This window comes from Triticum aestivum, chromosome 2D (genome assembly GCF_018294505.1).
Source record: "Triticum aestivum cultivar Chinese Spring chromosome 2D, IWGSC CS RefSeq v2.1, whole genome shotgun sequence".
Lineage (NCBI taxonomy): Eukaryota > Viridiplantae > Streptophyta > Magnoliopsida > Poales > Poaceae > Triticum > Triticum aestivum.
In genome coordinates, this window is record NC_057799.1 from 523,749,386 (window position 1) to 523,763,009 (window position 13,624).

The 13,624-nt window shown below is 48.8% G+C and overlaps 2 protein-coding genes across 2 annotated transcripts; both read right to left on the reverse strand.

Annotated features, from left to right (window-relative positions):
- Nucleotides 1-2,219: 2,219 nt before the first annotated feature.
- On the reverse strand, nucleotides 2,220-5,416 carry LOC123049755 (subtilisin-like protease 4). Its single transcript, XM_044472636.1, has 4 exons — nucleotides 3,762-5,416; nucleotides 3,235-3,447; nucleotides 2,379-2,504; nucleotides 2,220-2,277 (listed from the first exon to the last, which is right to left on the reverse strand). The coding sequence occupies exons 1-4, from the start codon at nucleotides 5,414-5,416 to the stop codon at nucleotides 2,220-2,222; spliced, it is 2,052 nt and encodes a 683-aa protein (XP_044328571.1).
- Nucleotides 5,417-10,410: 4,994 nt separating this feature from the next.
- Nucleotides 10,411-12,875, reverse strand: LOC123049756 (subtilisin-like protease). The gene has a single exon (XM_044472637.1). The coding sequence runs from the start codon at nucleotides 12,803-12,805 to the stop codon at nucleotides 10,556-10,558; it is 2,250 nt and encodes a 749-aa protein (XP_044328572.1). The 5' UTR covers nucleotides 12,806-12,875; the 3' UTR covers nucleotides 10,411-10,555.
- Between the last annotated feature and the right edge of the window lie 749 nt (nucleotides 12,876-13,624).

A 13,624-nucleotide genomic window follows, 5' to 3' on the forward strand; every position in this document is an offset into this window, starting at 1 on the left:
TCTCCTCCATCTTGCAGCTGTAGAACTTATTGGAGACTTCATATCTCTCAATCCGGGCATTTGCTTGAAATATTAACTTCAACTCCTGGAACATCTCATATGCTCCATGACGTTCAAAACATCGTTGAAGTCCCGGTTCTAAGCCGTAAAGCATGACACACTGAACTATCGAGTAGTCATCAGCTTTGCTCTGCCAGACGTTCATAACATCTGGTGTTGCTCCTGCAACAGGTTTGGCACCTAGCGGTGCTTCCAGGACATAATTCTTCTGTGCAGCAATGAGGATAATCCTCAAGTTACGGACCCAGTCCGTGTAATTGCTACCATCATCTTTCAACTTTGCTTTCTCAAGGAACGCATTAAAATTCAACGGAACAACAGCACAAGCCATCTATCTACAACAAACACAGACATGCAAAATACTATCAGGTACTAAGTTCATGATAAATAAAGTTCAATTAATCATATTACTTAAGAACTCCCACTTAGATAGACATCCCTCTAATCATCTAAGTGATCACGTGATCCAAATCAACTGAACCATAACCGATCATCACGTGAAATGGAGTAGTTTTCAATGGTGAACATCACTATGTTGATCATATCTACTATATGATTCACGCTCGACCTTTCGGTCTCAGTGTTCCGAGGCCATATCTGCATATGCTAGGCTCGTCAAGTTTAACCTGAGTATTCTGCGTGTGCAAAACTGGCTTGCACCCGTTGTAGATGGACGTAGAGCTTATCACACCCGATCATCACGTGGTGTCTGGGCACGACGAACTTTGGCAATGGTGCATACTCAGGGAGAACACTTTTATCTTGAAATTTAGTGAGAGATCATCTTATAATGCTACCGTCAATCAAAGCAAGATAAGATGCATAAAAGATAAACATCACATGCAATCAACATAAGTGATATGATATGGCCATCATCATCTTGTGCTTGTGATCTCCATCTCCGAAGCACCGTCATGATCACCATCGTCACCGGCGCGACACCTTGATCTCCATCGTAGCATCGTTGTCGTCTTGCCAACTATTGCTTCTACGACTATCGCTACCGCTTAGTGATAAAGTAAAGCAATTACAGGGCGATTGCATTGCATACAATAAAGCGACAACCATATGGCTCCTGCCAGTTGCCGATAACTCGGTTACAAAACATGATCATCTCATACAATAAAATATAGCATCATGCCTTGACCATATCACATCACAACATGCCCTGCAAAAACAAGTTAGACGCCCTCTACTTTGTTGTTGCAAGTTTTACGTGGCTGCTACGGGCTGAGCAAGAACCGTTCTTACCTACGCATCAAAATCACAACGATAGTTCTTCAAGTTAGTGCTGTTTTAACCTTCTCAAGGACCGGGCGTAGCCACACTCGGTTCAACTAAAGTTGGAGAAACTGACACTCGCCATTAGGACATATTTCCTTCAATTAAATCATGGCCCATATTTGAATGATAACCAAGATGGCCAACATCTCATGCCCGGGTAACCTCAGCTACCCATTGATAAGTTTCCAACATATATATAATTTTGGATGTTTCGTGCCTATTATACTTCAGTTATGCATAGAATTCCAAGTAAGGGATGACATGCTACCAGTGGCCTCTCCCACATAAAAACTTGCTATCGGTCTAGTAACATAGTCAATTGCTTATGGACAATTCCGCAAATCCGACCACTATTTTTCCACACTCGCTACACTAATCTAATTGTACTTTTATTAGAACAACACCTAACTTTTATTTTCATGTTCTTTATTATCTTGCAAACCTATCCCTCTACACATGGGAAGTATTTCTAATTTTATTCTTGTTCTAGGTTAAGCGAACATTGGTGTGCGTAGGGTTGTATCGGTGGTTGATAGAACTTGAGAGAATATTTATTCTACCATTAGCTCCTCATTGGGTTCGACACTCTTACTTATCGAAAAAGGCTACAAATGATTCCCTATACTTGTGGGTTATCAAAAAATCAAACCTGTGGTTAGGCAATGGTGATGGAGATTGAGCTCTGTACGGTGTGCTTCTCGGACACCCGCCGCAGCGCACCCTGCACCACCCTCGCAACACTCTGCCTCGGCCACAAGTATACCGGGAAAGTCAGCTCCTTGCCCTCTTCGATGAATTCCAGCTCCCTCGGAAATACGTCCACGCTTACGGTGTTGCTTGCCATGTCAATCGCCATGTAGTACACCTAAGGCACCTCACCGACGTTCTTCACCTTGCGCCTTACCACCAATGGCGCAGTCGAATTCCAGGAAGCTGCGAAAGTGACACAAGTCGACGGGATATTCAGCAGACAATCGCTGATCACGATGGTGGTCAAGCAATCGATCAGCCGACACGCAATCACCGAGACCTACTGGCTCGTGTACATGCTACAGAGGTAGCCGATGTAATTTTCAGGAGTAATGTCGTAGACTAGGCCAGGGTCAGCGGCCTTCATTGCGTTGACGTTGTCATCAGATCTGCTGCCACCAGCTTTCGTCCTTCATAGACAACAAGCCAACAGAGCGGGAGCAGAACTGTAATGGACCTACAATCCTTGCTTGTGGACTAGCAGTAGGGCTAACCTTTGTTCTATTGTTCTAATGATTGTTACCAAGACAATTCTTTTATTCCCAAAAGAACCTCAAGATGCTAATCCATGAAAAACGATACGAGAAATGTGAAAGAACTCAACTACGGAGCGAGAGCGACTTGTGAAAATACCTCAGTTTCTTACTCGTGTCATTGAACTCTTTCTTGGCAACTTGGACTACGTATAACGATGCATATGACCATCAACCGCACGCGGCTCGCACGCGACCTTGGCCACCTCCAACACGACATTATGCCAAACACCCTAGCGGGAAGACACAACCTACCACTATGCACCTCTCCCCTCCCGACTCAGGTCAGCCTTCGCCGACAATGGAGAAGGTTAGGAATGGGCCAGTCCCGAGATCTCAATGCCATCTCTCAACCGTGCAAGAGAGGGGAGGAGAAATTTAAGGTTTTCCTCGACACCTTGTATAGTTCGATCATATAGCTTTATTTATACATCAGGCCGAAAGCCTACTTTGAGAAGAGGGGGGGGGGGGGGGGGGGGAGAAAGGCCGAAGATAGTGTGCTCTTGGATCCTTCCATCTCTCCTGCCGAAAATCAAGTTTTATCAGGCAAAGGTGATGGAGATTGGGCTCCGTACAGTGTGCTTTTCGGACACCCACCGCAGCGCACCCTGTAGCACCCTCGCAGCACTCTGCCTCGGCCACACGTATACCGAGAAAGTCAGTTCCTGGTTTGGCTTGATGAATTCCAGGTCCCTCGGAAATACGTCCACGCTTACGGTGCTGCTCGGCATGTCGATCGCCGCGTAGTACACCGAAGGCACCTCCCCGACGTTTTTCACCTTGCGCCTGACGACGACGGGCGCAGTCGAATTCCAGGAAGCTGGGAAAGCGACCGAGATCGAAGGGTAATTCAGCAGGCGGTCGCTGATCACGACGGTGGTCAAGCAGTCGATTGGCCGGCGTGTGATCACCGAGACCTGCTGGCTCGTGTACATGCTACAGAGGTAGCCGATGTAATCCTCGGGGGTGATGTCGTAGACTAGGCCAGGGTCAGCGGCCTTCATTGGGTTGACGTGTCCGGCGCCGGTGGCGAAGAGGTTGGCCGCCACGCGCTGCTCGTTGAGTATGGGATTGCCGGAGCGGTCGGTGATGTCGGCCGTCGTCATCATTGCCGACTTTATCGCCGCCGGTGACCAGTCCGGGTGCTTGCTCTTGATTAAAGCGGCGATGCCGGCAAGGTGCGGTGTGGACATGGACGTGCCGGAGATGATGTTGAAGGTCGGCCCAGGGAGAACCGGCGCCGACGGTGGGCCAACCTGAAAAGGCCATGCCGCGAGCACGTTCATTCCGGGGCCCGTGATGTCGGGCTTCAGAACGCCAGTGCCCTGACGGCTAGGCCCGCGAGACGAGAAGAAGATGATCGACGGAGCAGGTGACGTGCCGAGTAATGTACCCCTGAAGCCCATACGCGCAACCGGGTTCGCCGTGGAGTTGAGGTAGGATTTGATGGCTGCGGCCACGAGGTAGTCGACGCTCGACGCCGGGAGGATGTTCGCCTGGGCTAACTTGTCGTACCCTCGGAAAAACGGGCTCGCCAAGATCATGGCGACGCCGCCGGCACTCTCCACTACCTCACCTTGGTTGATCACCGAGATGTTTTTCGTGAGTTCACACAGCACTATCTTGCCCTTGACGTCGAAGCCGTCCAGACTGCCGTTTCCGCAGAACTCGGCGAATGGCTTCCCACTCGCGCCCGCGTAGACCAACGGGCAGAAGCCAACGTTTGGCTGGTATAGCGACTCGCCGTGGAAATACGCGCCGTTCCCCAGCTGCACGGTCGAACGAATCGAGCGGTCCATGGTACTCGCGGCCACGGTGAGCATCCATGGAGCCTCGTTTATCACGGTGCTCTCTCCCGGGCCGGAGTTGCCAGCAGCCATGCTCACAAAAATGCCCTTCTCCATGGCACCGAACGTCCCGATGGCCATAGGGTTTAGGTGAAAGGGCACCGACGGCCCGCCGAGAGACATGGAGATGACGTCACAGCAGTCGCCCACGGCGGCGTCAATGCCAGCCAGTATGTCGGCATCCTCGCAGTCTACTACAACTTTTCCGTAGCACACCTTGTATATGGCGATGTGCGCGCGGACCGCCATCCCGGCGGCGGTGCCCCATGCGTGGCCGAGCACATTAGCGCCCGGCACGACCGCCCCAGCGGCGGTGCTTGCCGTGTGAGTCCCGTGCCCAAACTCATCGACCGGCGGGACCCGCGCGGAAGTGCCGTTCGGGCCGTTGAGGGCGGCGACCATGTTGCGCGCGCCGATGAGCTTATTGTTGCACGAGGTGCCGCTGAAGTCGCAGCGCCCCTTCCACTTGGCCGGCGGCGGCGGCATGCCGTCGTCGCTGAAGGACGGGTGGTCCGGGAAGATGCCGGTGTCGATCACGGCGACGATGACCCCGGCGCCGAACTCCGACGTGTAGTTCCGCCGCCCCTGCTCCTCCAGGTTCAGCCCCAGGAACTCGGGCGTGTGCGTCGTGAGCGTGGTGTACGTCCGGGCGCGGGTCGCGCTGAGGAACCCGGGCATGGCGGACACCGCCTCCAGCTCCTGCCGCGTCAGCCGGGCCGCGAACCCGCTGGCGACGTGATGGTACGCGTGCACGAGCCGGCCATGTTCCGGGAGGAACGAGTGGTACCACGCCTTCCGGTCGTCCGCGGTGCCAAACACGTGGTTTTCCTCTGCTTGCACGTGGACGATGAACGTGCTGAGCTCGCCGCCGGTTGCCTCGGCAGCGATCGCGAGGAGAAGGAACGGAAGAAGAGAGAGCAAGGATAGCCTTGTGGTTTCCATGGCTTTTCTTGCTTGAGATGCCGTTCGTGTGGGAGCATATATACTACCCTACGTACTGCTAAGATCCTGTCACAGTGTCCAATAGATTCCTCCAAATGCCAGATTTGTCAGTGCGATGCCCGGTCAACCAACGAAATGGGGCGATACGAACAATGGGCGTTGGTTGTGTACATGCGATGCGAATCGGGTGTAGCGGACGTACGAGAGTGGGGCTGCAGGCTGGCAGCCTCCCTTGACGCTTTCGTTCGATCAAGACGAAGCATATCCAGTAACCTCCTCTCTGCTGTGTTGCCTGGCATGATGTGTTGTCTTTTTTTTTATGGTAATACGTGTCTCATTTAAATAGAATAACGATCAAGTTATAAGATACGTAAGCACCGACCATACATAACTGAAAAGATAGAAAAATCTTATGCAGAATACCAGCGCCTGTTCCTTTCCTTCGACATCACCGAAGCGGCCACCGAAGGATAAAAAGACAGATCACCTCTTCACCCAAGCTTGATGCGGCTCCATCGCTGATCAGCAGCTTTACAGACCTTCAAAGTAGTTTGCTAAAAGCAAAACCATAGCCGTTGAAAGAATCAGATCAGGGCAACATGTCCCCGGACACATCATCAAACTTCAGAACTGACACCCCCGCATGACGACGACATCGTCGGAGGAAACCTGAACTGTTAGCCTTCGACCACAGACCCAACACAAGATACTCCATCTTCCAGCTGTCACTTGCGTAGACAACCGCCTGCGCGTACTCCTGAACGACAAAACCTCCCTGCTTCACCATGACGTCGGAGACAACGCCACAGCAACGGGGACAGAGCAGAAGGAGAGACACACCTGATGGAGTCACCACCACCGCCTCACCAACACCATCCATGAACCCTACGCTACAGATCTGAGGGATCGAGAAAGACACGATGCCATCAACTCCGAGACGCCGTCATGAAAGACACCGCCGGTGTGGGAGTGGAGTTGAGGCAGATTTATTCGTCCAGGCGCCGCTCCCACCACCCCAACAATGCACCACAACCTACAAATCCAAACCCTAACTATAGAGTGGAGGAACGGCCCCCCCTCCCTCCTGCCGCCGAAGCAACGGCCGAAGGAAGAGGGGTCAGCGCCCCGGCCGGTGGAGATCGGAGGAAATAGATCGCCTCACCCTAGACGCCTGGTGGTGGCGGCGGCTAGAGTAGGAACGCCTCAACAAAAAGAATTCATGATGTGTTGCCTGATAACCTCCTCTCTGCTGCTAGTGGTACGTAGTGTATAGTTTATGTCAGTATACTACTACATCATTGCAACCTTTTTTTTGCGGGTGCATCTGCCCTTTAGGTGGATGTCCTTTTGCATGGTGTTGTAACCATGTACGTGTTTTTCTAATGTTCTTGATGTATTGCCCTTCTGGCTGGTAAAGTTTTGATCCGCTTTCCGTATACACTAGTAGATCTATCTCTTTTTGAAGCGCGTTGTTTGAAAGGAAAAAAAAATCTCAATAGAAAGTTTGACTATAATACTTATCTCCCTTCGTTAGGAGGCACTTTGTATTCTGCGAATTGGTACCCCTCGTATCGCAACCCCGGGGGCACGCCAGGGGAGCCAAACCCTACCGCCGCCAGCCCCTACTCGCCGGCGGATTCCTATTGCCATTGCTGCCACTGTTGGCCGCTGCGGCGGCGGCGCCCGACGTCAAAGGTGCTAGGGCAAGAGGGTTGTGACAACCACTTTAGCTATACGTCAAGCGACTGGATTTTTAATTTTCGGTCAGTCAATTCTATGACCGTTGATTGAAGTGCTTTGTGATACGGTGTGGGAGTTCACAGTGGAGTTGACTGAGCCGATACTTTCTTCAGTCGATTTCTTGTTTCATTGCTAAGTGCACGCCGTAGGGAGTAGCCTTCATGCATGCATGTCTCTGGTTCACGACTCTTGCAGCGCACATGCATGGATCGAATGCATGGCACTTTTAGAGTGTGTGTAGTGTGTGTGTGTGTCCGTGCTTTTCTCCTTGTTTTTCCTTCTGTTTTCATGCACATTTTTGCTTTTTCCTTTTTTGGCTGAGTTTTCTTTTTTAGTTTATGTGTATTTTGGATGTTGAGTGTCTGTAAATGTATACACGGAAGTACTATGTATGTAAATTACACCAGAGTGTCAAATTTTTTGCTATTATATATGTTTTCTTACATGTTATAAGCCAATTTCTTTATCCCTTTGTTTTGTTCTTTTTGTTCTTTTATTTTTAGGCAGTTCTCTTTCTGTTTTTGTTTTTCTTTATTAGTTGGTTATATATTTTTTCTTTTGTAGGTATTTTTAGGATGTGGGTGAGTGTAAATATACACACACAAATACTATTCAATACACGCAAAAGTTACACTATTATGTGCTTGTTGTTTGCATACTACATAAGTGCAATTTTAGTAGAAAGTTCTGTGCAAGTTTTTTTTTAACTTTTTCATTATCCTTATTCTTAAAGAGTAATACCAATGACACTAATTCATTGTTATTCATAAAACTTCTTTATTTTGATTTTGTTTTAGTTATTATTTTGTTTTATTTCTTTTCTAAGAGTAATACTAATACCACTAATTCATTCATTCTTGTGAAAATTCCAGTATCGTATGCTTATTCTTGCACATCATAGAAAAGCGCAATTTTTGTGTATATTGTGCAATTTTTGACATTGTTAGAATTTTTCATTTCTTTCTTCTTAGATGGTAATATCAATGCCACTAATTCATTATTTCTTAGAAAACACTATTATTATTTTTCATTTTCTTTCTTCTGAAAGGGTAATACCAATGCCACCAATTCGTTCTTCCTTAGAAAACTTTATTATTATATTTTTTAGTTTTTAATTCATTTTCTTTATTTTTAAAGGGCAATACCAATGCCACCAATTCATTCTTTCTTAGAAACTTCATTATTTTGATTATTTATTTTATTTTATTTCCTTTCTTGTTAAAGGGTAATATCAATGCCACAAATTCATTCCTTCTTAGGAAACTTCCTTTTCTGAAAAATCCACCATTATATGCTTTTTCTTGCATATTATAAAATAGCGCAATTTTTGTGTAAATTCGGTGCAAAATTTGTCATTGTTTGTTTTCATTTTTTATTTTATTTCTTATTAATGGTAATACCAATGCCACTAATTCATTCTTCCCTAGAAAACCTCAATTTTCTGTTTTTTTATTTTTGATTCTTTTAGTATTAGTATGGGGGAAGAAGAAGGCGGTTGGGCCTTTGGATCTTGCTCAGGTGGTGGAGAGTGGTGGAGTCGAATTGATTGAATGCCCACAAAAAATTAGGCGCCTATCAAATAATAGCCCCCATAACATGGATATATACTTACTCAAGTTTTATGCAATGTGTGTGTGTGATTTATAGAAAGTTGCACTACTGTATGCTTATTTTTGTATATGATGAAACAATGCAATTTTCTATGCCAATCTTGTGTATTTTTCTGTCATTGTTTGTTTTATGTGTTTTTACATTTTCTTTCTTCTTTTAGGTAATAGCAATGTCCTTAATTCATTCTTTCTTAGAAAACAATCTTTTTTGTTTTTAGTTTTGTATTAGCTTTGGTTTCCGTATTTTAATGATTATCGTCAACTGGGTGCAATCTCAACTGGAAGCATGTACTACTCGCTCTGTTCTTAAATATACATCTTTTTAGAGATTTCAATAAAAACTACATACGGATGTATATAGACATATTTTAGAGTATAGATTCACTTATTTTGCTTCGTATATAGTTTGATTTTAAATTTCTAAAAAGACTAATATTGAGGAACGGAGGGAGTAGCAATCTTCCTATACGTACGTGTCATCTCATACCATGCAGCAATCAGCTGGATCTAATCATGTCTCTCATCTTATACACATGTAGTACAACTCATCGTAGCATAGTTTGCTTATGAAACAATGTGATATTAAAGAATTCAGCTGCCGGCCGATCCACCATTAGCACGTGTAGTACTTTTTTTTTTTGGAAGCTTGCACGTGTAGTACTTGAACGCAGCTTTACTGCTGTATTTTTTTTTTTGAGGGGAAACTGCTGTATTTAGTTGGTGAAGGGGTCTGCATGCATGCCTCGGTGATGCACTACCAACTAACAAAATCTGGCTAGTACATAATCGACTGAAACAAGTCCTGGCATCAGTCGACTGACTCAAATATGTTTTGAGTCGATTGTCAACTCCCCCATGAGGCGGCTGGGGCGGCTCGTGCAGGGTGGCTGTGCGCAAGTATCAGGGCAGAGGAACTGGTTGTGCGGGGTGGCTGTGTGCAAGGTTTAGGACACATCATCAAGGTTGTAGATATAGTGATAGTGCTCGCCAGGAAGGTGGCTTTGGCTGTTTCATGTATCTATTTGGTAAGGCTTTGTTAGATAGCTACATATAAAAACATATCAATCCCACGCACCCTCTCACCACTAGGCAAAAGAAGTGTCAACATGTGATACTAGAGCACCAATATAGTACATGCAACCATTGACGTAGAAAATTTTCACACATAAGTATGAGTTGATTAATAGATAACACAGAATCATACCACGAAAAACCCACCAAAACACGGCATTATAAATAAAAATAAAATACACTCCCTCATCTCCCTCAGTCGCCAAACCAAATATTCCCTCAATTTCAAAATTTAAGTTATATTAGTTTTCTGAAAAGTCATATTTCTTTAACTCTAACCAAGCTCAGAGCATAAGTATATCGATATCCACAATACTAAATGAATAAAACATGAAAATTCATTTCATGATGAATCTAATGACATCGATTTGATATTATGGATATCGATATGTTTATCTTAAATTTGTTCAAACTTAAAGAGTTTGGACATTTCTAAAAAGAATATCTTATATTTTGAAATAGAGGGAGTGAAAAATTATGAAAACCCAGCAAGACCGACAGCGCCGCAAAGCGCGTCCAACCCTTCAAAGATGAATGTGTGCATCGCTGTGCAGAGGTTGGGGGTTATCCTCCTTTTTCAAGAAAAAAAATCATCCTTTCTTAAGCAATTGAATCATTGGAAATTAAGTCGAGACAAACTAACAATCAGCAAGAAGTGCGAAAGACATAAACATACTTGAGCCATGTCGACCTATCGTGTGAGAAATCAAGTCTGTGATCAAGCAAAGGTGACGGATATTGGGCTCCGCACGGTGTGCTTCTCGGATACCCACCGTAGAGCACCCTGCACCACCATTGCACCACTCTGCCTTGGCCACACGTATACCGAAAAGATCACCTCCTGGTTCGCTTCGATGAACTCCAGCTCCCTCGGATATACGTCCACGCTTACGGTGCTGCTCGGCATGTCGATCGCCGCATAGTATACCGAAGGCACCTCCCCGACGTTCTTCACCTTGCGCCTCACGACTATAGGGGCCGTTGAATTCCAAGACGCTGGGAAAGCGACCGAGATCGACGGGTAATTCAGTAGGCGGTCGCTGATCACTACGGTGGTCAAGCAGTCGATCGGCCGGCGCGCGATCACCGACACTTGTTGGCTCGTGTACATGCTGCAGAGGTAGCCGATGTAATCCTGGGGGGTGATGTCGTAGACTAGACCAGGGTCAGCGGCCTTCATTGGGTTTACGTGTCCGGCGCCGGTGGCGAAGAGGTTGGCCGCCACGCGCTGCTCGTTGAGTATGGGATTGCCGGAGCGGTCGGTGATGTCGGCTGTCGTCATCATGGCCGACTTGATCGCCGCCGGCGACCAGTCCGGGTGCTTGCTCTTGATCAGCGCCGCAATGCCGGCGAGGTGCGGGGTCGACATGGACGTGCCGGAGATGATGTTGAAGGTCGGCCCGGGAAGAACTGGTGCTGACGGTGGCCCGACCTGAAACGGCCATGCGGCGAGTACGTTCACCCCAGGGCCCGTGATGTCGGGCTTAAGAACGCCGGTGCCCTGACGGCTAGGCCCACGAGATGAGAAGTAAACGATCGACGGAGTAGGTGACGTGCCGAGTACCGTACCCCTGAAGCCGATATGCGCCACCGGGTTCGCCGTTGAGCTGAGATACAATTTGATGGCTGCGCTCGCGAGGTAGTCGACGCTCGACGACGGCAGGACGTTCTCATCGGCTAATGTGTCGTAGCCTTGGGCAAACTGGTTGGCCAAGATCATGCCGAGGCCGCCAGCACTCAGCACTACCTGACCTTGGTTCATCGCCGTGATGTTTCTCGTGAGTTCACAAAGCACTATCTTGCCCTTGACGTCGACGCCGTCCAGCGAGCCGTTCCCACAGAACTCGGCGAGTGGCTTCCCGCTCGCGCCGGCGGACACCAACGGGTAGAAGGCACCGGGCACACCGGCGTTTGGCTGATAGAGTGACTCGCCCTGGAAATACGCGCCATTCCCCAGCTGCACGATCGAACGGATGGAGCGGTCCATGGTACTCGCGGCGACGGTGAGCATCCATGGAGCCTCGTTTTTCACGGTGCTCTCTCCCGGGCCGGAGTTGCCAGCAGCCATGCTCACAAAAATGCCCTTCTCGATGGCGCCGAACGTCCCGATGGCCATAGGATCTAGGTGAAAGGCCACGGACGGCCCGGCGAGAGACATGGAGATGACGTCGCAGCCGTCGCCCACGGCCGCGTCGACACCGGCCAGCATGTCGGACGTCTCGCACCCTCCGTTCAGGTCGCACACCTTGTACATGGCGATGTGCGCGCGGGCCGCCATCCCGGCGGCGGTGCCCAACGCGTGGCCAAGCACGTTAGCGCCCGGCACTACCGCTCCCGCCGCGGTGCTCGCGGTGTGAGTGCCGTGCCCAAAGTCATCGATCGGCGGCACCCGCGCGGAAGTGTCGTTCGGGTCGTTGAGGGTGGAGACGAAGTTGCGCGCGCCGATGAGCTTGTTGTTGCACGAGGTGCGGTTGAAGTCGCAGCGCCCCTTCCACTTGGCCGGTGGTGGCGGCATGCCATCGTCGCTGAACGACGGGTGGTCGGGGAAGATGCCGCTGTCGATCACGCCTACGATGACGCCGGCGCCGAAATCCGACGTGTACCTCCGCCGCCCCTGCTCCACGTTCAGCCCAAGGAACTTGGGCGTGTGCGTCGTCAGCGTCGTGTACGTCTGGTCGGGAGTCGCGCTGAGGAACCCAGGCATGGCGGACATCGCCTCGAGCTCGCTGCGCGTCAGCCGGGCCGCGAACCCGCTGGCGACGTGGTGGTACGCGTGGACGAGCCGGCCATGGTCGGGGAGGAACGAGTGGTACCACGCCTTCCGGTCGTCCGCGGTGCCGAACACGCGGTTCTCCTCTGCGTGCACGTGGACGATGAACGTGCTGAGCTCGCCGCCGGTTGCCTCGGCAGCGATCGCGACGAGAAGGAAAGAAAGAAGAGAGAGCAAGGATAGCCTTGTGGTTTCCATGGCTTTTCTTGCTTGAGATGTTCTTCGTGTGGGAGCATATATACTACGTACGTGCTAGTGTCCAGTCACGATTGCTCCAAATGCCAGCTCTGTCAATGCGATGCCCGGTCAACCAACGAAATGGGGCGATACGAACAATGGGCGTTGGTTGTTTACATGCGAATCGGGTGTAGCGGACGGTACGGGAGTGGGGCTGCAGGCTGGCAGACTCCCTTGACGTTTACCTTCGATCAAGACGAAGCATATCCAGAGAAGCATCCAGTAAAGTATAATTAACACGCCCAATTTTTTTTAACACAGTAGAGACGCAAGCGCTCATATACACGCGCCTACACTTGCCCCTATGCACGCACACACGCACACACTATCTCTATGAGCACCTTCGAAAGACTGAGCTGGCATATCATCTTGAAATTTACAAAGTCGCCGTAGGCACCTCATCGTCGATGGGAACGTCTCCTCCCACTGAATATGCATCGCCGGAAATTCTGAAATAAATTCAATAAATGCGAGCACCAAGATTTGAATCCTGATGGGTTGGGATACCGCAGTCCCTCTAACCATCCAACCACAGATTGGTTCACTCAAAAATTTAATTTGAAACACGATACGATACTTTGTTGTTTTTTGTTGGGTGTGTCTAAAACTCAGTTAGATATGGCATAGTTACGTGACATCTAAAGTGATGTTATCCTTGTTTCCGATTTCATTTTCCTCCTCCCAGCAGCCTTGTCGCTTGTCTGCTTGTCCCATGTCGATTGCTATTGTTTTTTCTCTTAAAAAATGATAAATTCCAAACGTATAGGATTTGATTATGGC